Source organism: Lissotriton helveticus, chromosome 12, assembly GCF_964261635.1.
Source record: "Lissotriton helveticus chromosome 12, aLisHel1.1, whole genome shotgun sequence".
NCBI classification, from domain to species: Eukaryota; Metazoa; Chordata; class Amphibia; order Caudata; family Salamandridae; genus Lissotriton; species Lissotriton helveticus.
Genome location: NC_136073.1, coordinates 825,993,221 through 826,017,708, shown reverse-complemented (window position 1 = coordinate 826,017,708; position 24,488 = coordinate 825,993,221). Strand labels below are relative to the sequence as shown.

The 24,488-nt window shown below is 45.1% G+C and overlaps 1 protein-coding gene across 1 annotated transcript in view; it reads right to left on the bottom strand.

The window, feature by feature from the left end:
- Positions 1-24,153, bottom strand: part of TIMM44 (translocase of inner mitochondrial membrane 44) — a 138,303-nt gene extending 114,150 nt beyond the window's left edge. Inside the window, exon 1 of the mRNA XM_078670910.1 lies at positions 24,036-24,153. Coding sequence (XP_078527036.1) covers positions 24,036-24,065 — 30 coding nt within the window. The 5' untranslated portion in view covers positions 24,066-24,153. The remainder of the gene's footprint in view (positions 1-24,035) is intronic.
- Between the last annotated feature and the right edge of the window lie 335 nt (positions 24,154-24,488).

The following is a 24,488-nucleotide window of genomic DNA, read 5'->3' as shown; positions in this document are numbered from 1 at the left end:
GCCAATTCTGGCGACGGGGGTAGCATTCCACCCTTCTAGAGGGACACGACATGTATGTAACTGTGAACCCCGGTTAAAGTTAACTCGAGCCTCAGCATCACAAAATGGATGCTGCCACCACAGACACAAGTCTGACCTCCTGCTGCTGGGAGTCCTTCCAGCGAGGGGGGCTTGGACAAAGGGTTTCCTGCCTTGGGAGGTGCTAGCACCACCCCAGACAGGGTTTTGTGTATTGAGGTAGGGAGGCCTGAAAGGAATGAGACATGCCTGGGGCACACAAGTTGTCCTGTGCATACACCGGTTTAAACCAGTTGCTGGGGCATCCCTGCCCCAGCTCTGGCGCGAAACCGGACAAAGGATAGGGGGTGTAGCCACCCCCCTTCCTGGTCCCACCCAGGGGAGGGACCTAGTCAGTAGTGCAGCCCCCTTTAGGAGAACAAAGGTAGGAGCTGGTCCCATTCCAAATTGGATTATCCTGAACTATTCAACAAGAAGAAACTCTGGCCTTCGACATTCTGCTCCATAGAAGACTGAAGAATCTCCCTTGTGGGCAAGGAGTGTCCACCCTGCAACTGCAGGCACCATCAAGCGTCCAGCGGCTTCACTTTGTCGTCTTCCCTCGAGGATCCAGACTTCAGAGCCCGACGAGACCCGGATTCCCAGACCTCTCCGACCTCAACTCACCTCTTCAGCAAAGCTGAGACCCGTGGGTGCGACGAGACACGTGGGACCGGCATCTTGGAAGAACCTGCACTTCGCTTCCAGCACGACTCCCGAGGTAAACTCGACCAAGGGCTTTGGGGACTGAGAAGCCCCAACCCCGAGCAGCCCCTGCACCGAAGATCAGCCCTCCAGCCTCCACGAGATCTGCGTGGGGCCCTTCTGCTTGTCTGCTGCTCGACGCGTTGTCTGGTCACTTGCCGGCTGGCTAGTGGCCTCCTAGACGACGAACCTTTGAATCTTTGCTGCTGGTCTGGTTGCTCCAGACTGGCCCTTGCTCCCTTCCAAAAGAGGGGCACCCCGGACTCTCCTAGTCCGCACCAGACGTCTTTTCCACTCACCGCGTGGGTTGCCTTTGCCAAGGCCTGTTGAGTCCAATCCCGGATCCGACACCGCCGACAGCGAGAGCCTGCGTGGGACAGCTTGTGCCTCCATCCTGGTCGTCGAAGACACCTCCTGGTCCACGTGGCTGCAGAGTCAAGCTTCCACTGTTCACCTGATCGCGACAACAGCACCTGGTTCCTTCCTGGTTCCACACCGGTCACTGGCTAGTGACTTTGAACACTGTCCCCTCTGCTTTCAGGTTCTCTTCTTCACCGATCCACCCTTGGATCGCTCCGGACATCTTCCTCCTGGTCGCCTGCAGCATCTTTTCTTTCAGGCTCCATAGACTTCAACGCGAGAACCCGATGCACTTTGACACCTGTGCACCCGCAGTCCATGGGTGAGGTAACAAGAGCATTTCGGTGCTCAAGGGTAGTTTAACTGTCCTAGTGTCCAGTTCCACAGTCGTTTTAGTCCTAACTAGTCAGGATTGTCCGTACTTACCTTTTACTTGAACTGTACTGTCCATAGACGTTGTTACGCATCTCGCGTGTGAGTTCACACTCTGCACACGCGTTCCGTGGGCCTCCTATTACTTACCTTGAGTTAGTGTAGCGTGGTCCCATCGATCCTACAGCCTCTGGACAGCTCCATTCCTTTTATCGACTTTCAAATTCCACTTACTTAGTATATGGTTTGTCGTGCCCCTAGGGCACCATTGTAATTTTGTGCAAATTGTCGTATTTTTCGTAAGAGATTATCATGTGCTTAGCCCTCTGACCTCATAAAGAGTTCAGAGGTGTTGTTATTAATAAATAGACTGTTTATTTTCATACCAACCTGTGTGGTGTCCTTTCATTTGGTATTCAAGGGGTTATATTGTGGTAAAACAGCTGGCTTCACATGCCAAAAGAGTTTAGCCTAAGACTACTTTGTCCATGCTACCATTAGGATAGCTGGTCTATAAGGTTGGCTTACAACCAATCACCATAAGGGTTGTTTGGACTGATACAAGGTGATCACTAGAACTAGTGAGCATCATATATCAGGCCAACTTCTCACATTGGTGTGCAGCGGTTGGGATTTGAGCTTGCTGTTGTTTTTACCAAATATAATCTTGAAATATCATTTGAAAGATCACATAAGGTACTCTAGGTACATATAACAAGCTTAGAAATACTCTCTGAACCAGCTGTTGTAGTAGAAAGGGCCTAGCACACCCTAACTACAAATCTTAGCAAGGGATCAGTAGGAAAACCCATAGTGTAGGTAGGTGCATCACTTACACCTCACTAGAAAGCATGTCTACCCATGGAGAGTCGCGTTAAACAAGGACCCCCTGAATGAGATCAGAATCCAGGATCAGGGCAAAACAGTTGATTAATACAGTATCCAGGCAAAAGACAGTGTAGATATCTGGCACAAAAATAGTATAACAATAAAAACACAAGTGAAAAAGATGATCTAAACAATAATCATGATGACATATGAAATTTAATAACATTGATAAAAATTGATATAAACATGTTCAATCATATACAAGAAATGTAAAAAGACAATATAAAAGAGAGTACACTATTCAATTATGGTAGTCTCTGGAATTTGAGGGAAAATTGAGAATTATGATGATTCCCAGAGCTGATTGTCGAAATTGGTACCTGTCTGTCAACGCGTTTCGACACAACTATGTGTCTTCATCAGGACAATATCAGCATGTTTCTAAAATTAAAAAGATATCATTTTTAGAGTTGCTTTTACTTGTGTTTAATCAAATACAACTTTTTTCTTTTATACTTTGATGGTAATACTTTAACAAATTGCCAGATAATTCTTACAACAACAACAGATAGTACCGCAAAGAGAAGACATACAGATAGGAGCTCATATATAATTGTGACATAGTTAAATACATATCGGAATCTCTATTTAACAGAAACATTCTATATAAACAGTTATTTTGAGAATCAAGACAAAGGAAAATTTCTAAATCATATACAGAAGTTATTCAAAACAAGAATGGCGCTTTTGTTTCCCAAAATGCAGACTTCTAATGGTTCAAAATATGGGCATGAAAGAAGTTAAAGATAGAGATAGAAAGCAAAAACGTTTTTGGGTGCTGGTATCCTGCCTAATTTCGAATATGGAGAACTAAATAATGCTGCATTTTCAGGCCTAATTAATACCTGAGTGGAGAAAATTATTCTTGAAAAAGATTGATTGTTTTTAATATCAAGGCGGTGCCTATTGGAAATCGCTATATATTTTCCAATCGGTCTCAACCTTACAATTCCTCTTATGAGCAGCGCTTATACATCCGTTATTATCATGTATATGTCAGGTAGAATTTAGCTATCATATTTTTTGACTTTAGAATTTATCGACCATATAAAAATATATATCCACTCGTTAACATTTCCTTCTTCTTGACTATTATTTGCAGCCGAATATATCTTTGATCAAGCTTGTTTGAAATACGGTTGCGCCACCTGTGTCGAGTATCTGGGATTCCATCGTCATTTAGAACGTTACAATTTTTAAAGGTAAGACCGTTCCCTCTGGAATGATTTAGCCTTTGTAAGGATAAAATCGATATCCACCCTCAATATCTCGTTCTTTTTAGAACTTATTTTAGAATGCTATCTATCATGAAGAGTGCCTAAGAACGGTGAAGCTACACATTATCGTCTCTCAAATGATCGTCTTTATGACCAATTAAAGGTAATTCTGATAATGCTCTAGAAAGAGCCTGAGAGACGAATAAGCCATATAAACGTGTTATAGGATTATCTTTTGTGGCTATTTTTTCCACAGACAGGGAAGCTTTGAAAATACTGTGCATCAAACATCCTACATTTGGAATCAACGAATTCTAGAAAAACGTATGAAAAACGTACGAAAAATCGATCAATGGTATGTTCCCGACTGGATTGGGCACTCTTTGTTGGCCAAAATAATACTTATTGCATAATAAATACAGGCAATTATAGCTGCCTCAGTGAAAAACGTTACCCACAGGAATTTTCCGATCTGAATTAGCGAAATTAAAAAGATGTTCTGACAATAGTAGAATATAGTTTATTTATCATCTTGTAAATACTTTGATCCCTATAAATAACATCTAACCTTGTTGCTCTGAAAGAACAAATAATTTTGATGCTCCAACTTCTTTAAGGAAAGTATTCCCCCACTAAGGGTGGATACTAATATGTTAGATAGAGCAGGTGACAGCACTGATAACTATAGAGTTGCAGGATCTCAAAAACAATGGGGATTTTCTTGATATTAAAAACAATCAATCTTTTTCAAGAATAATTTTCTCCACTCAGGTATTAATTAGGCCTGAAAATGCAGCATTATTTAGTTCTCCATATTCGAAATTAGGCTGGATACCAGCACCAAAAAAACTTTTTTGCTTTCTATCTCTATCTTTAACTTCTTTCATGCCCATATTTTGAACCATTAGAAGTCTGCATTTTGGGAAACAAAAGCGCCATTCTTGTTTTGAATAACTTCTGTATATGATTTAGAAATTTTCCTTTGTCTTGATTCTCAAAATAACTGTTTATATAGAATGTTTCTGTTTAATAGAGATTCCGATATGTATTGAACTATGTCACAATTATATATGAGCTCCTATCTGTATGTCTTCTCTTTGCGGTACTATCGGTTGTTGTTGTAAGAATTATCTGGCAATTTGTTAAAGTATTACCATCAAAGTATAAAAGAAAAAAAGTTGTATTTGATTAAACACAAGTAAAAGCAACTCTAAAAATGATATCTTTTTAATTTTAGAAACATGCTGATATTGTCCTGATGAAGACACATAGCTGTGTCGAAACGCGTTGACAGACAGATACCAATTTCGACAATCAGCTCTGGGAATCATCATAATTCTCAATTTTCCCTCAAATTCCAGAGACTACCATAATTGAATAGTGTACTCTCTTTTATATTGTCTTTTTACATTTCTTGTATATGATTGAACATGTTTATATCAATTTTTATCAATGTTATTAAATTTCATATGTCATCATGATTATTGTTTAGATCATCTTTTTTACTTGTGTTTTTATTGTTATACTATTTTTGTGCCAGATATCTACACTGTCTTTTGCCTGGATACTGTATTAATCAACTACCCATGGAGAGTCTTCAGAGACTCCCCTAGTGGTTAGTGACCCTCCACAGGTCCTTTCCAGATATGCAGCTCTCAGTTTCCAGGAGATGAGACAATTGTGTACCTCCAGGAAATTGAAACAGGGTTCTAACCCTACCACTCATTTTCTGTTAGGTCTCTTAGAGACATATGATGCCAGAAGGGCTGCCAACACAGACCCCTCTAATCCAGATAGGAGCATGCCCCCCTTAGAAGGTAGTCTTGGAGATCCAGACCTCCCTGAAACAGAGAATGTAGAAGAGGAGGAGGAAAAAGAAGAACAATCTGGGGATGAGGCAGACAATGGTTCTGTGATAGTCAGCAGACTCACAAGGGCCAACTTAGACCTACATAGGGAAGGATCTGGGGGACCCCCAGTACTGACCCTAAGCAGGCCTAACTTTGGGGCTAGGAGAGATAGATCTCATTCTAGGGACTCCAATAGATCTGTGCACTCTCATGCTTCTGCTCAAAGGAGAATGAGTTCCCCTCAGGGGAGAGAGCATGAAGCAAGGATGAAGCAGGCTAATCTGAGGATCCAGAGGGAAGAACTTGCCCTTGCCAAAGAAAAGCTCGCCTTTGCTAGGGAGCAACAGTTGAGTGGGGTAGTCCCCACTGGTGGCAGCAATATCCCTAGGGATAGAGACAGGAGTTTTGATAATAGACACCTGAGTAAAATAGTGCCCTCCTATAAGACAGGAGATGATATCCACAAGTGGATAACTGCTTTGGAGAGAGCCTGCAAAGTACAGCAGGTACCCCAGAGTCAGTGGGCAGCTATATTGTGGCTCTCCTTTGAAGGTAAAGGCAGAGACAAGCTCCTCACTGTTAGAGATGAGGATGCTAATGATTACCAAGTCTTGAAAACTGCACTGATTGATGGGTTTGGCTTAACCACTGAACAGTACAGGTTGATGTTCAGGGATACCCAGAAAACTCAGGCTCAAGATTGGACTGACTTTGTTGATTGTGCCACTAAGGCTTTGGAAGGCTGGTTACTGGGAAGTAAAGTTACTGATTACACAGGATTGTATAATCTAATTATGAGAGAGCAAATCTTAAATAATTGTCCGAACCAGTTGTTGCATCAGCACTTGATTGGGAAAGAAGGCAGACAGATGGGTCAGGACAAGGGTCAAGCAGCAGAACCAGAACCAGGGTGATGGCCAGAAGAAAGCAGACCAGAAGGGTAATGAGAATAAGCAAAATGACCAGATGTCTTCAACAGGGCCCCAACAACCTAAGGAGGGTGGGTCCCAAACTTCCCAAAAGAAGAAGAATGATGGTCCTAAGAAACCATGGTGCCAATACTGTAAAAGTAAGACTCACTGGTTTAGTGAGTGCACCAAGAAAGGCCAAACTCCTACCACTACTGTCCCTAAGACACCTGCACCCCCTAGTACAGTTAGTAGTGGTAGTGTACCTCCCAAGGCTATAGTTGGGTTAACCCTGGGAACTGAGGTGGGTTCTGACTTAGTCAGAATTCCTACTCAGGCAGTTCTTGTTTGTACTGGGGACATGGATATGACCTAGTACTCTGGGCAAATACAGGCAAACGCCTTTAATCAATGGAAAAATGGCTCAGGCCTACAGGGACACATGTGCCAGTGTCACTATGGTGACACCAACATTTGTGGACCCTGACCAGATCATGCTAGGTTCAGATTACCTAGTGACCAATGCTAGCAATGTCACTACCAATCATAGTATGGCAGTTGTTAATTTCTCCTGGGGAGGGGTAACTGGCCTCAAAAGGGTTGTAGTTAGTTCAGACCCCCCAGTAGATTGTCTTTTGGGCAATGATTTGGAATCCTCACTGTGGTCAGATGTGGAGTACAGGACTCATGTAGAAATGCTAGGTCTCTCCTCACATGTCCTTGCTGTGACTAGGTCACAGGCCAAGAAATGACCAGCTGAACTAGTGCTGGATCCTGGAAGAATGGACCAGACACTACCCAAGAGGAAGAGCAGTAGGGGTAAGGCTGAGCCTTCCCCCCCCTGTCTCAGGTTGAGGATCAGCCCACACAGGAGGCTGACCCCAAGACCCCAGAAGGTACTGTCCTAGAAGAGCTTGAGCCTGAACAGGTTGAGTTTCTTGGGACAGGGGGACCTTCCAGGGCAGACTTGAGACAGGCCCAATTAGACTGTTCCTCCCTTGAACCCCTCAGACAGCAGGCTGCTGCTGAGGCTGCCGGGAATGCTACAGGTGCCCATAAGGTTTATTGGGAAGATGGACTCCTATACTCTGAGGCAAGAGACCCCAAGCCTGGTGTTACCAGGAGGCTGGTCATCCCCTTGTCTCTTAGAGGTTTCCTTCTCACCTTAGCCCATGAGATTCCCCTTGCAGGTCACTTAGGCCAGAACAAGACTTGGGACAGGCTTGCCCCACACTTTCACTGCCCTCATATGTCTGAAGACACTAAAGAGTTTTGACGCTCATGTGTCACCTGCCAAGCCAGTGGCAAATCAGGTGGCACAACAAAGGCCCCCCTTATACCACTACCTGTGGTGGGGGTTCCCTTTGAAAGAGTGGGGATTGACATTGTTGGACCAATGGACCCCCCAACAGCATCTGGGCACAGATTTATACTGGTGGTAGTGGATCATGCCACCAGGTATCCAGAAGCTATTCCCCTTAGGACCACTACAGCTCCGGTTGTGGCCAGGGCCCTACTTGGAGTTTTCTCCAGAGTGGGGTTTCCTAAGGAGGTTGTCTCTGACAGAAGTGCAAACTTCATGTCAGGATACTTGACTGCTATGTGGAAGGAGTGTGGAGTAAATTACAAATGTACCACACCCTATCACCCACAATGCAATGGGCTTGTTGAAAGATTCAACAAGACCCTCAAAGGGATGATAAAAGGGTTACCTGAAAAGCTTAGGCGAAGATGGGACATCCTTTTACCCTGCCTCCTGTTTGCTTACAGAGAGGTCCCACAGAAGGGGGTTGGCTACAGTCCTTTTGAGCTTCTGTTTGGGCATCCTGTAAGAGGACCCCTATGTCTTGTGAAGGAAGGATGGGAGTTACCTCTCAAAAAGCCTAAGCTTGACATGGTGGACTATGTACTTGGTCTCTGCTCCAGGATGGCAGAGTACATGGAGAAGGCATCTAAAAACCTTGAGGCCAGCCAAGAACTTCAAAAAGCTTGGCATGACCAAAAGGCTGTCCTAACTGTTTACCATGCAGGACAGAAGGTGTGGGTGTTGGAGCCAGTGGCCCCAGCAGCTCTCCAAGACAAATGGTCTGGACCCCATACCATCATCGAGCAAAAGGGAGAAGTCACCTACTTGGTGGACATGGGAACTCCCAGGAGCCCTCACAGAGTACTTCATGTGAATAGGCTCAAAGCATTTGTTGACAGGGAGGACATGGGCTTGCTCATGGCCACAGATGAGGGGCAGGAGGAAGAGAGTGACCCTCTCCCAGACCTGCTCGCTCAGAACCCTGATTATGGGTCAGTAGATGGTGTAGTCTTTTCTGACAGCCTCTCTGAGCATCACCAAGAGGATTGTAAACAGGTTCTTCAATCCTTCAGACAAATGTTTTCTCTGACCCCCAGTCAGACAAACTGGTGCACACATGAGGTGGACACTGGAGACAGTCTGCCTATAAAGAGTAAAATCTACAGGCAACATGACCACGTCAGGGACTGCATAAAGAAAGAAGTACAAAAGATGTTGGAATTGGGAGTCATTGAACCCTCAGAGAGCCCTTGGGCTAGTCCTGTAGTTCTAGTGCCTAAACCTCACACCCATTATGGTAAGAGAGAGATGAGGTTTTGTGTAGACTACAGGGGTCTCAATGCTGTCACTAAGACAGATGCCCATCCAATACCTAGGGCAGATGAACTGATAGACAAGTTGGCTTCTGCAACGTTCTTAAGTACATTTGACCTAACAGCTGGTTATTGGCAGATCAGGTTAGCTGAGGATGCCAAGGCCAAGACAGCATTTTCTACCCCAGGAGGTCATTACCAATTTGTGGTGATGCCCTTTGGTTTGAAAAATGCACCTGCCACTTTTCAAAGGTTGGTGAACCAAGTTCTCACTGGGTTGGATGACTTCTGTGCAGCATATCTAGATGATATTGCTGTCTTTAGCTCCACCTGGGAGGATCACCTGATCCACCTGAGGAAAGTTTTGGAGGCCCTGCAAAAGGCAGGCCTCACTATCAAGGCTACTAAGTGCCAGATAGGGCAGAGTCAGGTTGTGTACCTGGGCCACCTTGTGGGTGGAGGCCAGGTTCAACCACTGGAGAGCAAGATACAGGCCATAAAGGACTGGGCTCCTCCAACCACCCAGACACAGGTCAGAGCTTTCTTGGGCCTCTCTGGTTACTATAGGAAGTTTGTCAAAAATTATGGGTCCATTGTGACACCACTTAATGACTTGACAAGCAAGAAAATGCCAAAGAAAGTTCAGTGGACAGTTAGTTGTCAGAAGGCATTTGATGACCTAAAGCAGGCCACGTGTACTGCACCTATTCTCAAGAGTCCTGACTACTCCAAAATCTTAATTGTCCAAACAGATGCATCTGAGTTGGGTGTGGGAGCTGTTCTTTCTCAACTGAATATTGATGGTCATGACCAGCCCATTGCTTTTATAAGCAGAAGGCTGACCCCTAGAGAGAAACGTTGGTCAGCTATTGAGAGGGAGGCCTTTGCTGTGGTTTGGGCCCTGAAGAAGTTGAGGACATACTTGTTTGGAACTCACTTCAAGATTCAGACCGACCATAAGCCCCTCTTATGGCTAAATCAGATGAAGGGTGAAAATTCCAAACTTCTTAGGTGGTCCATTTCCCTACAGGGGATGGACTTTACAGTGGAGCACAGACTAGGGACTGACCATGGCAATGCAGATGGTCTCTCCAGGTATTTCCACTTAGAACAGGAAGACTCACCTGGTCAAGGTTAGTTTAATGTCCCTAAGTTTGGGGGGGGGGGTTATGTAGGAGAGTGGGGTCTGCAATCCTATGGTCACCCCAGATTTTTGCTTTTTGCTTCACTGGTTTACGACTTTCCCTGGCTGTGGGCCTGCTAATCAGACCCACAGCCTAGCTGTTCTCTCTCTTAATTGACAACCATGTACTTTAGGTGCATTTACCAATTGGTACTGGGCCACCTTATCAGTCCCTGCACAGTATACCTTAGGTATCCAGGGCATAGGTGTACCCAGGGCCTACCAGGGGCTGAAGCATGTATTATGCCACCCCTGGCTGGCCATCTAAAACTGACACAACTGACTGCATGACAGCTGGGGCAAGGTGGTGTAATCACCCTTTGCTATAGATATAGTATACCTATATCTAACCCTAAAATGGACACATACATTCCTATCAGTCACTCCTATGGAAGGCCTTATCAATCCTGAAGGCAGAGTGCTTGGAATTATGTGAGATGGTGCTCTGGCATGAGCTGAGCCCGTTTGCAGCTTGCGGAACCAAGTCCTAATAGCTGTTCCATGATAACGCTATACCATATACTCTTAAGTGCCTTATCAACCTCGCGGTTAAATGCTACCTCTGGTATAACATTATCAAAACATGTCGAGTAAGGTGTCATACGATTTGGAATACTACCCCCTCGCCAATTCTGGCGACGGGGGTAGCATTCCACCCTTCTAGAGGGACACAACATGTATGTAACTGTGAACCCCGGTTAAAGTTAACTCGAGCCTCAGCATCACAAAATGGATGCTGCCACCACAGACACAAGTCTGACCTCCTGCTGCTGGGAGTCCTTCCAGCGAGGGGGGCTTGGACAAAGGGTTTCCTGCCTTGTGAGGTGCTAGCACCACCCCAGACAGGGTTTTGTGTATTGAGGTAGGGAGGCCTGAAAGGAATGAGACATGCCTGGGGCACACAAGGTGTCCTGTGCATATACCGGTTCAAACCAGTTGCTGGGGCATCCCTGCCCCAGCTCTGGCGCGAAACCGGACAAAGGATAGGGGGTGTAGCCACCCCTTTCCTGGTCCCACCCAGGGGAGGGACCTAGTCAGTAGTGCAGCCCCCTTTAGGAGAATAAAGGTAGGAGCTGGTCCCATTCCAAATAGGATTATCCTGAACTATTCAACAAGAAGAAACTCTGACCTTCGACGTTCTGCTCCACAGAAGACTGAAGAATCTCCCTTGTGGGCAAGGAGTGTCCACCCTGCAACTGCAGGCACCATCAAGCGTCCAGCGGCTTCACTTTGTCGTCTTCCCTCGAGGATCCAGACTTCAGAGCCCGACGAGGCCCGGATTCCCAGACCTCTCCGACCTCAACTCACATCTTCAGCAAAGCTGAGACCCGTGGGTGCGACGAGACACGTGGGACCGGCCATCTTGGAAGAACCTGCACTTCGCTTCCAGCACGACTCCTGAGGTAAACTCGACCAAGTGCTTTGGGGACTGAGAAGCCCCAACCCCGAGCAGCCCTTGCACCGAAGATCAGCCCTCCAGCCTCCACGAGATCTGCGTGGGGCCCTTCTGCTTGTCTGCTGCTCGACGCGTTGTCTGGTCACTTGCCGGCTGGCTAGTGGCCTCCTAGACGACGAACCTTTGAATCTTTGCTGCTGGTCTGGTTGCTCCAGACTGGCCCTTGCTCCCTTCCAAAAGAGGGGCACCCTGGACTCTCCTAGTCCGCACCAGACGTCTTTTCCACTCACCGCGTGGGTTGCCTTTGCCAAGGCCTGTTGAGTCCAATCCCGGATCCGACACCGCCGACAGCGAGAGCCTGCGTGGGACAGCTCTTGCCTCCATCCTGGTCGAAGACACCTCCTGGTCCACGTGGCTGCAGAGTCAAGCGTCCACTCTTCACCTGATCGCGACAACAGCACCTGGTTCCTTCCTGGTTCCACACCGGTCACTGGCTGGTGACTTTGAACACTGTCCCCTCTGCTTTCAGGTCCTCTTCTTCACCGGTCCACCCTTGGATCGCACCGGACATCTTCCTCCTGGTCGCCTGCAGCATCTTTTCTTTCAGGCTCCATAGACTTCAACGCGAGAACCCGACGCACTTTGACACCTGTGCACCCGCAGTCCGTGGGTGAGGTAACAAGAGCATTTCGGTGCTCAAGGGTAGTTTAACTGTCCTAGGGTCCAGTTCCACAGTCGTTTTAGTCCTAACTAGTCAGGATTGTCCGTACTTACCTTTTACTTGAACTGTACTGTCCATAGACGTTGTTACGCATCTCGCGTGTGAGTTCACACTCTGCACACGCGTTCCGTGGGCCTCCTATTACTTACCTTGAGTTAGTGTAGCGTGATCCCATCGATCCTACAGCCTCTGGACAGCTCCATTCCTTTTATCGACTTTCACATTCCACTTACTTAGTATATAGTTTGTCGTGCCCCTAGGGCACCATTGTAATTTTGTGCAACTTGTCGTATTTTTCGTAAGAGATTGTCATGTGCTTAGCCCTCTGACCTCATAAAGAGTTCAGAGGTGTTGTTATTAATAAATAGACTGTTTATTTTCATAACAACCTGTGTGGTGTCCTTTCATCTGGTATTCAAGGGGTTATATTGTGGTAAAACAGCTGGCTTCACATGCCAAAAGAGTTTAGCCTAAGACTGCTTTGTCCATGCTACCATTAGGATAGCTGGTCTATAAGGTTGACTTATAACCAATCACCATAAGGGTTGTTTGGACTGATACAAGGTGATCACTAGAACTAGTGAGCATCATATATCAGGCCAACTTCTCACACCTGCCCTACAGCAATTCATCTAACGGGACAGTACTGGCAATTCTCAGGAGCAAACGGGTACTCTATATGGTGAGTGCCAGTACTTCTGTATTGAGGTACTAAGACATACTGCCTGTCGCATTTTTTAGCTGACTGACTTTTTTGTTTAATACGCTGCTTTTTGGAGAAAACTTAGCAGTATTTGTCGACCTTTCTAATGTAATTAAAAAACACCACACAATAACATAACAAAACAAGCATTTACAATGCAATGGTCTCGTCTTTGTTAAAGTTAGAGCTATTGGCATTGCTCATGACATTAATTTATGTTTTAAAACATATAAACAAATGGCATTGTCATTTACAATGCAAATAGCTTAATCTCTTGCAAATGTGAGACCTATTGCATTTGCACCCACACACACACACACATACAGAGCCACACTCCGAGCCCCACACACACAGACGCACACAGAGCCACGCACACAGAGCCACGCACACAGACAGTGTGTATAGCCCTAGCCTGTCTAGTGATCTGAAGCTGGAGTTGATGACGTCCCATCCGAGGCGAGTGAGGGAGGAAGGGAAGCTACCTCAGCGCATCTCCTGGGGGGGGTGATATTGACAGCGGAGGAGCGCTATGATTACGCATCTGTTTAAAAAACACACACCCCCCACGTTTCCTTCTTTTCTACACAATCCAGCAAAGGTAACACATTTGGACTTCGCCTGAAACCCGAGAGGGATATCACCATCACTACAGTCTTGGAATCACACAGGTTGACGTCAGGCTGAGCCCTCTGCCCACTATGGCATGCTGACTGGTCCCACATTCACTGTCTGACACCAGAGTGAGCGCTTCCGGTGTGAGCACTTCCGGTGGTGCAGAATAGTGAGCTCCACGTTCACAGACACACAAGGCGGGCATTCCCTAGCGTAATATATCATTGGGCCTCACGCTGATCGCACAACCTGAGCCCTCCCCAGTCCAGCATCCAACCTACCTCCACTGACACCAGGCTCTGCTCACCCCAGTACTGCAGTCCCAAATTTTTTTTACAGGCAGAACTTTCTCCAGTACTGCAGTGCTAGGCAGCCCACCGCCACTGATACCGACTTGAGCTCTCTCATACTACAACCTGAGGAAGCCCGCGCTCACAGCCGCCTAGACATGGACCGACACTCGTTCACTGGGTGAAGCCTTCTCTGTCTCGGCCGGGGAAGGGGGGGGAGCCGGCAGAAGGCGGGCACACACAGAGCCCAGCAGCAGCGGCAGCCAGGGAGCACATTGGCCGGGATGGGAGAGCCCGGGAGAGCCGAGAAGAGAGGTGAGAAGAGGAGTGGGGGAGAGGAGGCAACACACCATGTTTCTCCGAGGTCAAGCACAAAAGAGACTGAGAAACGCCACGTCCTTTTCAGACTGGGGGGCGTGTTTTTTCTTTCTCCCCTCTTCTCCATTGGCTGAAATGTAAACAACGGGTGTGTTTTTGACTGTTACATTTCAGCCAATGGAGAAGAATGAGAAAAACGAAAAAACACACCCATCAATCCGAAAAAGACAGGGCTTAGCTGGAAAAAATGACATCACTAAAACCTCTTCTCCAATGGCTGGCCGCCGTTTAGGAAGCCAGCCAATGGAGAAGAGGGGCGGGTTTAAGCCTCACTACTAAGAAACATAAAATCTCGCCAGCGAGACTGCGCATGTGCGCAGCCTACGCTAGCCGAGACCTAAAAATCACAACAAAAACCCAACAGTGCAAAACACAAATAATAGTCAAAAATTAATGCCACACAAATCGCACTACAAAATAACCACAACAAAATGCATCACAAATGTTCTTGCTAGCCTCACATAGCCACCATAACAAATCTGCTTTCATTATAAAAAAATATATTTGTGCCAAGCATTGCCTTATATTATCCACCGCCACACTATGTAATAGATCTAGCAGAAATGTTTTGTGATCCGGCCTTATAGTCAGGGGCAGGCGGGCAACTAGAGCCAAATTTCGGGGGGGGGGGGTAATTTTTCCAGCAATAGGCAGAGTAGCTCCAAGAAGGGGTGAAAACACAACAAAAGCCTCGTTAACAAGTAAATGGTTTTTTAAAAACCTGTGAGGTACTCGGGTGCGGCTGCCAGCCCGCGAATCGGTCTCAGCCCGGGCTGACACACACAACGGGGGGCTGAATTCCGGTGAGCCCAATGGGTGTTGCGCACCTGTTCAGGGGCACAGAACAAGAGCCGACACTCTTCACTTAACACAGCTACTTCATCTGGGAAGCTCCACTGAATGGATCAGGATGTGAGTGCAATGACGTGCGAACCTGCTGGGTGTGTTATAGTCAATTTCTCTAGTCGGTTACAACTTTATTAGGAAGGAAACAAAGGCAGTAACCAGTAACATGTAAGGGAGATCTGGTGCTCCCTAAAACAAACTTTGTGGCAACCTTCCTGCGACCTCGGAGCTCGTTTATTTCTGAATTCACTTATGCAAGTTCCTCTGCAGCCTTAAATGAGCTGCATTCCTCGTAGGAGCTTGTGACTGAACGGACTCGGGGAGCCAAATGCGTAAGTCACAAGGTATCTTATCTTAACGCGCTTGTTCGACACACGGCTCACTAAAGGACTGCCTGCGTGAGGTGCATGTGTCTGTTGAGCAGTTACAAAACCGGCCTCTTGCTCTTGAGGGGTCGATTCATACATCAGACATACTACAAGGAAGCCAGATCCGTTCCGAGCAAATAACCTGAAGGCGCCAAGCCCATGAAGTTAATCGGACCAGCATGAATCCTGTCACTATTTGGCTATGATTCGCTCAGGATCACACAAGATATGCAAATGTTTTTTAAGATTTTTGAGTCAGGGATTATAAATGTGTTCCTCAGATAGAATTAAGTGGAGAGAAAGAAAACGACATCTAGCCCAAAGAGAGTGAGAAAACAGGGCCTTGCCAGAGACCCCTGACCCTCAGACAGATGGGTGAGAGTCAAAACAATAGTAAAACAGATGGCCCCTGCGCACGCTGCTGCTTCCAAATGCCCGAGCCGGCTGGAAAGTGAAAATGACCGCAAGCAGGGAAATTTAAACAAACACGTGTGTGAAAATGGGCCCTGCGCGCGCCGCTGCTTCCAAACGCCAGAGCCAGCTAGAAAGTGAAAGTGGCCGCAAGCAGGAAATGTAAAAAACCACGCGTGAAAGCTCATTAGAAAAAAACAGATGGCCCCTGCCCGCACCGCTGCTTGCTCCCGGAAGGTGGATGCCGACACATGCACGAGTGTGTGCAAAAGAGCTGACCAATTTCTAAAGGTCATCTCCTAGAGCAACCCATGCGCGCTGCATAGGCGAGACCTACAAAAGGACTACGATGCATATAGGGCTAATGCACTTACAAAAAAAGTACAATAACCATGGCTGCATCATAGTGCTTTTTTTTATGAGTTTTAGCCACACTGCAAAGTATCGGCTCTCCTGTCCAACATGGCTACAAAACATTGGCAAAGCTAATAGCTTTCATAGGTGAGACCTATTGGCCACGCCACTACATGTTTTTATTTATGAATGTTTTTTAATGCGGTGTTGATTACAAACATAACAAGCATTTGCAATGCAATAGGTCTAGCATTCACACGAGTTTGAGCTATTGGCATTGTAAATGACAATGCCTTTTATTTATGTTTTAGGTTTTAAAACATCAATAAAAGGCATTGTCATTTACAATTCTAATAGCTTAATCTCTCGCAAATGCGAGACCTATTGCATTGCAATAAAGGGCCTTCTCAACCGCTTGTTAGATTGTAAACAACAGAGGAAAAGACCGGCCTGCGACGTCTTCAAAGTAGTGATAAATAGTGCAGTGAAGATGTGTAAGTGTTGTAAATTACAGACACAAAGAGTGAAGTGAGAGTTACATATGATCCGAGCTATAAACACTAACAAAGTGCTCCAGCACCTTTCGCTCAGTGATTACACTGTTGCGGCTCAGGAGGAAGTGCGGGGTGGGCTATTTCCTGCCCTCTCCGTGATTTAAGTGTGCAGTGTGGCGTTGTGTAATGTCATTGCTATATTTGGCCTAATAAAAAACACTCCAGGTGTGGTAGGGCCCTTGCTTCACCTCCTGGTGCAGGGTGGGCAGTGCTTTATGGCAGGCATAGAGGGAGGGATGGTATCGGCTGCAGTTCCGGCCTCGTACAGTGCCCCTGCTATTACTAGTGAGCAAGAGGCGCTGAGATGGTGGTATTAATATTTGTGGTGGTGGTGGTATTGGTGATGGTATTGGTGGTAGTGGTGGAATTGGTGGTGGCAGTATTGATATTGGTGGTGGTATTGGTGTTGGTGGTACTGTTAGTGGTGGTATTGGTGGTGGTACTGGTATTGGTGGTGGTGGTATTAGTATTGGTGGTGGTATTGGTGGTAGTACTGGAGGTGGTGGTGGTGGTGGTGGTATTGGTTGTGGTGGTATCTGTGGTGGTATTGGTGGTGGTATTGGTGGTGGTGGTGGTGGTACTGGTATTGGTTGTGGTATTGATGGTGGTGTTAGTGGTATTGGTGGTGGTGGTGGTATTGGTGGTGTTGATATTGGTATTGGCGGAGGTGATGATATTGATGGTGGTGGTATTGGTGGTGGTGGTGGTGGTATTGGAGGTGGTGGTGGTATTGGTGGTGGTGGTATTGTTAATAAAACAGGCTTTTGAAAACAACCCGTCAGGTGACATGCAACACAGGTGTGCTGTTGATAGCTTCAGCCCATTAGCACAAGATGATGTGCTACCTGGAGTTCTCATGACTTGATTCGCTAATTATTTCTAAATCCATTTTCCTTGGGGATGGGGGGGGGGTTTAAACAGACACGCGATAATGCTGGGTTAAAGTGATTGAACGCAGGCACCCGTATAACAGGGGCAGCAGTGCTGCTTTAAAAAACACAAGCGGTTTCAGCTGAAGCAGTGCATGTCCGGCCTGCAGTAAGAGAAACTCAATAAAGTAAATAGTGCTTACAGACTAAATAACAGGTCCCATGTAACAACTGAAGTAAAAGGGCCAGTCGCCATGGGAAGTGCAAACGAAGACAAGGCGTACTAAGGAAGACTAACAAGACTATTAATGAATCCGAAGGCAGCATTTACGAAAGACAAGGACAAAAGCCAATGAAAAATATGAGATAAGAGTGGGTACGCCTTCTCTCCCATACATTACTACTGAATTACTACAGCAGTCTCACAGAGTGAGCAGCGTATGTGCGCTGCCGCTAGGCTCGACCTAAAAAGGACAGCAATACATCAAACAAACAAAATAATCAAATGTGGCCTAAAGACAAACCTTCCAGTAAAACAACGGCAAGACCCACCTACGCCTCTACACAAATTGTTTAACTCACTTGTCTATTGTGTCTATTCTGTAATCTTTTACTTCAATCCAGGAAGAAGTATGCCTCCAAGCTAATTGTAGGTAGAGTATTTGATGGATCCAAATCAACAAGCAAGCAATGCTAGACTACTAGGCTGTTATTTAACAATTGATTTCAGGTGTGTTAATTAAATTGTATCACCTGAAGTGAAAAAGGACTAAACCTCCAAGAATGCTTTAAGATGTTAAACAAATACCCAGTATTGTAGCACTGCTTCCTTGGTGACATGGAGTGTGTGTTAACCTTACCAGCAGACACTAAATTTGGCACAACCGATTAACCCGACCATATGTGCATCATTCTCAACACACAGCTGACATGTAAAAACTGGATTTAAGTATATGGCATTCATCTTGGAGCTAAACGGAAAAACCAGCACAGGTAAACAAACATTTCCACAACATAAAAAATGCCCCCATCCACAGAGTATGATGCAAATATCATCAGTAAGATTGCCATTGCGCTGTTGTGCTTCACACAGGATATATGTATTCACAATTTTCATCACCCACCGAAATTAATATTCTTTCTGTCAACTGGAGAAGGATAAAAGACGGGATAGGCATTTAAAGGATGAAGATGCAACCTTCAGATCAGGGAGAAATCCTAGAAGAGAGTACTTAAATGTCTGAACAATCTTACTAGTCTTACATCTTAATATCAAATGGTTTAGCAAACGAGGGTTAACAAAGTGTCTCTGGGTGTAATTCACAGAAAGATGGGTGCAAATATTGCATCTGTAAGGTGGTGTCTTCAGTAAAATCAGATAGAGGGAGTTCAAATGCCCCATACAACAACTGCGAATAGAAGTGTCTAGTAAATCTCAAATACTTTTGCCAAGTGTGCTTTAACATTGACTATTTGCCACACTTTTTCTCATAAATTCAGAGATAGAAATCCCTGCAACACTGTGTGAAATTCTATGCAGTATTAACCAAATTCCCTGTTAAATGCACATTAATAGCTACATTTTCTACTAATCTCTCTAATTTCTCAAACATTTCTTGGTACAGGACATAGCAAAATGCCTTCTGTGCTTTAAAATATTATCCTCTCATACCATTTATTTCCTGAAAAATCTGATGGGCAGACAACTGCTTCTGCATGATGTGTTATGAATGGGGACTATGCTCTCATAATTACTTACAATAGGCCTAAACACAAATACACTGCGAAACTACCGCCTCGTCTAATTCATGGAACACTCTCCCTGTCAACTCTCTCGTATTAAAAAGTTGCAGTATAACAGTAAGATCAGTAAAATTTAGAGCTACACCACATAAATTCTTAAACCAGGATAAGGCCAACTGACTGCGCCTTTCCCTAACTGGCAGGAGTGATGCTTTGGTAGGATTGCCACTTGTATACAAATTAAATCCAAGCACTTTAATCCTTGATCTCCAATAACCAACAATGGTCCTCTAGGCGTTGACGCCATCATGGTGTTCTCCACAGACCACTTCCTCCCCTAGTACATTGTTCTCAATGGTCATCATTGGCTCAGATCCACCTATAACCCAAAAAAGCTACATGACAAATACTCCCTTCTGTTTTTGTACAGATTAATAGATACAAGATTGAATGACATCAGAATAGAGCTACAAGCAGTGTGCTACCTCAGTCAACTTCAACTGACCTCCATACAGCAAATGGAGAAACAGTACTAAAAGAGGCATACTATAGAAAGTCTAACAAACAATGCAAGACAACGGATGATTCCAACTTAACCAGAGACTGCAGGTCGCATTACCTATATAGTTTGACCTTCAATTATCAGCCTACCATGCTGGTCACACATAGTAGGACGACGGTCTGACAGTAAATCCAGGGACATTTATGACACATTCCTGTCCAGCCTCATAATATTGTAAGTGGTCCACCTTAACGGTGGAACCAATACTGAAACAAGGCTGGAATATCTTTTATAATAACTATAACTACCACAAAGGTTCATGAACAGCTCATTCTGCCACCATATCTTAAATGTAAATCGGGATATATCCCTCACAACGCCTTCAATGCGCCACACTTGTAAAATCTGCGTCTCCCAACACGATTATTACAGTAAGATATACGTGAGCTGTCCTGCCAGGTACCAAGCATTAGGGGTGAGACCAATGCATTTTACTAATGGTGTCCGCATCACTATACTAAAATGCATTAGTCGAGCATATTATAGTGCACTTGGACTAACCCCACGAGGCGTGCAAGTGCTCTACAAGGAGGTACAATGAGCTACGCTGACACTGAGCATACTGCTGTGTCTTCCCACATCAATCAAACTCTGTTAGGGGCACGGGGGATCATCATCACTCACAATCAAGCCAAGTCCGGCTCTGAACAAACCATGTTTTCTTGTCAGCACAGCGAGGTCATGAACATAAACATTATACAATTTGAACCCAGCAGTGCCCTGAGATGGATCAGGGTGTAGAGCCTTGCATGTTGTTGTTTTCCAGCAAGTCGCCTAGCCACTGTGACCACGCAGGGTCTGACTGGCCCCCAGAGCAGCTCAGGCAGCAACTTTGTTTTACATCCACTCTTGTCCAGGTCGACGGACTTACAGCAGTTGTACACTGAGCCCTGAGACAACTCTGACTGCCTATGTGAGAACGACACCGCTAGCAGTGAGCATCACAACAACTTCCTCCTAAGGACCAGACTGAAGATAATACAAAGTCAACAAAGCTAGACACCAAGACAGCTGAAGGGAGCCATAAGAGTAAAATAAAACACACAGATACTTCCCAGAATAGAAAGACCAAAAGTCCACTTTTAATCAAACTTCATGACCATTTGCCAAGAGCTTGGGATTTCTCCATGTCTTGCAGATATTGACACACAGAACAGCAGAGTTCTAATCACAGCACAGGACGTACCAGTGTCAACAGTACAGCCCTGTGTACTCAAGTCTCCAGAGAGAGCTTGTGGACTATATGCTCTTAAATCTACATACTGGTTTATAACTAAAGGAGCCCATGTTGTAAACTGTTAAAGACACATTAGTGTAACTCAATTTCCCTTCTCCTAGTTCATAAATATCATAACGCCATCAAAACCTTTCAGACATGAAACGATTGCCATCGTTCACAAAGGCAGCTCCGAGATAATCACTTGAGGACATTCAATGCCCAAGTGAATTCTGAGGCATTAGTTAGCCCTGAATCTGACGAGGACGTTTAGTCTAGAGGTGGCCGGCCCGACAAACCACTGCCCCAAAGAGAAGTTGAAATAATAACTAGAACACCCCGAGCGTCAAACGCGGGAGAGTTGAAGGCACGTTGTGCCACAGACCTTTAAACCACTAGCTGACAAGGAGAGCTGCTTTTGTTTCAGGTCAACTGCTTATTTTGTACAAGCTGCCATGCTGTCAATACCATTAAATCTGGTATCAAGGTGGAACCTTATTGAAGGATTGAAGGCCACAAACAGACTCTTTATATAGTCCTGAAGAAGACCCCCCCTGACGATCACACAATCGCGTTAATGTCCAGGGGTCGAAACGTCGACGCATAACTATTGAGTGTTAATGTCCACCCAGAACAATCAGGAATAACTAGACCAATTGCTAGTAGGGTTGAAACATAATTTCACTTACCTCACACTGTATTTAAATGTGTCTTGAATATATATGTTAATTTGTGATATATATATATTGTGCTGTGATATGTAAATATATTTCTTTGCTTTCACTTCACGTCACAAATTTGCTAATAAGTGTAATTGTACAGTATATATCTGTGTGTGCATATATATGTTTTGTACTCATTTTTGAGTACATACCCTTCACCAATTTGGTATAAAATCATATACTGACTCAGAATTACATGAGTTTCTTTTGTTTGGACTTAAATTTGGACTTTTTTCATTAAATGATAGTCTCATGTTAGTAGAGGGACCAAGTGTAAAAATAGGTTTGACGCTTTCTAAAGCTAATAGGTGGCAGAACCACTGTTCACTTAATGTACGAATCCCCAGGTTCTGCACATAACCGGGTTACCACATTGCTTCATATTGACTGAATCATTCATTTTGCCACAGAATTTTTTAAAAAGTACAAATTAAAGGCCTACCATGTAACCTCAAATTTGTACTTGTCAAACATTTTGTAGCAAATTGCCATCATTCATTTTGCTACGTCATTTTTCTTTTAACCCCTCCGCTGCGCTGAACGTTCCGCGCTGGTGCGGAACATTCTATTGCGCGGGCGGGGCCGTGACGTGCGCAGCACTACCGAGGTAGTGCACGCGACGTCCGCTGAACGTGCGCAGCATTAAAGGGGTCAAGTATAGATTCGAGGTTACATAGTAGGTCATTAAGTCTGTTGTCATATAGATATATATATAAACAAACTTAAAAGCCTAACATGTAACCTCGAATTAAATTCTGTAGCAAAATGAATGATGGAGTTACACTAATGTGCCTACCAGTGGGTGTACATATATATATATATATATATATATATATATATATATATATATATATATATATATATATGTAATTATGTAGGTATGTAGGTATGTGTGTATGAATATATCTCCCGCAAAGTTATAGATTACATACACATTTCATAAATAAATATATATATATATATTTTTAATTAAAGTACCACTAGAATGGAGAGCCTTGAAAATGCTCTGGTGTCTTGAATAAACTGCATGCATGGCATAAACTTGCACCAAGAGGTTATTCAGCGCCTTATACATTGTAACAGCCCTGCCAAGCGCCACACATACCAGTTCAGATTAACACAAATCATTCGTCTTTCCGCATATTCCCACTTTGCAACAATTTCACCCCATTTTGAGAGCAGCTGTAAACTCAGTAGCAGTTGTTCTTTGTAAGTCATCAAGCTTAAAAAAAAGGGGTCAAGAAGAAGAATAGGACAAGTGGACAACCAGCATTTAGATGCCACCCGTGTCTGCATCTCGGCTACAGGATAAGGGGGAAAGGTTGACAGCTGTCATGGTGTGCACTGTTTTACGAGGCTGATGGTGGGTGGTCTCTGCTACGAGCAGAAGCAGGTAAGTTTAAATTCACTGGCACAGTGAGCAGCATCACCTCAGTGCAAGTACGTTTATCAAAAAGTAAGCAGTACTTAAAGTGCTTTATGTTGGTCCACAGGAGACTCTTTCTGATCAGCTAAATAGCAATTAGATTTTTCTCACAGTGTCACACATAAGGCGCAGAATGTCACACATGAGCACACTTAAACCATGATGATGTCATATATAGCCAATCTAGCAGCTATGATGATGTCACATATAGCCAATCTAGCAGCTATGCGTGTGGGCAAGTACTTCACCACCCAAATCAGGAGTGGTAAGAGCCATATAAAGGTGATATTATAACACCATATCTTCCACCGCCACACCCCACCGGTTGGTCATCCGTATGCCTATACCCCACACTCAAACAGCTCTCCCTCCCACCCAAAACCTTGTCTTCCTCACAAGTCTGCCATAATAGATCCAGGTCTTACCCTTATTTACGACTGCCCCCCTTCAGGTCGTAATGCTACCCCCAGTGTCTGTCATCTGTCTACTCCGTCCTCATGTCTTTCCTCCAGTCCCCTGTCATCTACTATTCCCTTTTCACCCCTATGTTTTGGGACCAACGTTCCACCGGTTTCTGCTGCTGCCGTCCTCACTGCCACTGGGTTGCTGCTGTCATCTCCCAAGCCCTGTGCTCCAGTCCTGTCATCTGCCAAACCCCAGCGACCCTCACTCATGGGTAAGGAGGCCCCCGTTTCCATCTCTTACCCGGTAGCACTGGCACACGGCCGCCGCCATCTTGGTAAAGGCAGAAGTGACCTTCGGCGCGCAGTCACACTGCTCGTTAGCCAGGAAACGATAACAGGTCACGTGACAATTCGCCGGCTCGCGCGTGCGCACGACGCGGAAATCGCCCTCAACCGTTCTAAGAGTCAGGCAGGACTTTGGTTTCAGAGAAGGGACGGCTTGTAGATTAAAGGAGTGTTTTAGCTGTTCCAGAAGTGTCCCCGAAGCCTGTGAGTCTTGTTTAAAGTAAACTTAGGTTGGAGAAGTATGCATCTTATGGGGCCCGTGCGTGAGCCGAGCCCTGGAAATAGTTGGCAATTAAATTATGCAACAATCATCATATAAAAGTATGATAACCTATTAATGATTACAAAATATATATTTATTTAACATGTAGAAGCGTTCCACATTAACACTAGATTATTTTGGCACAGT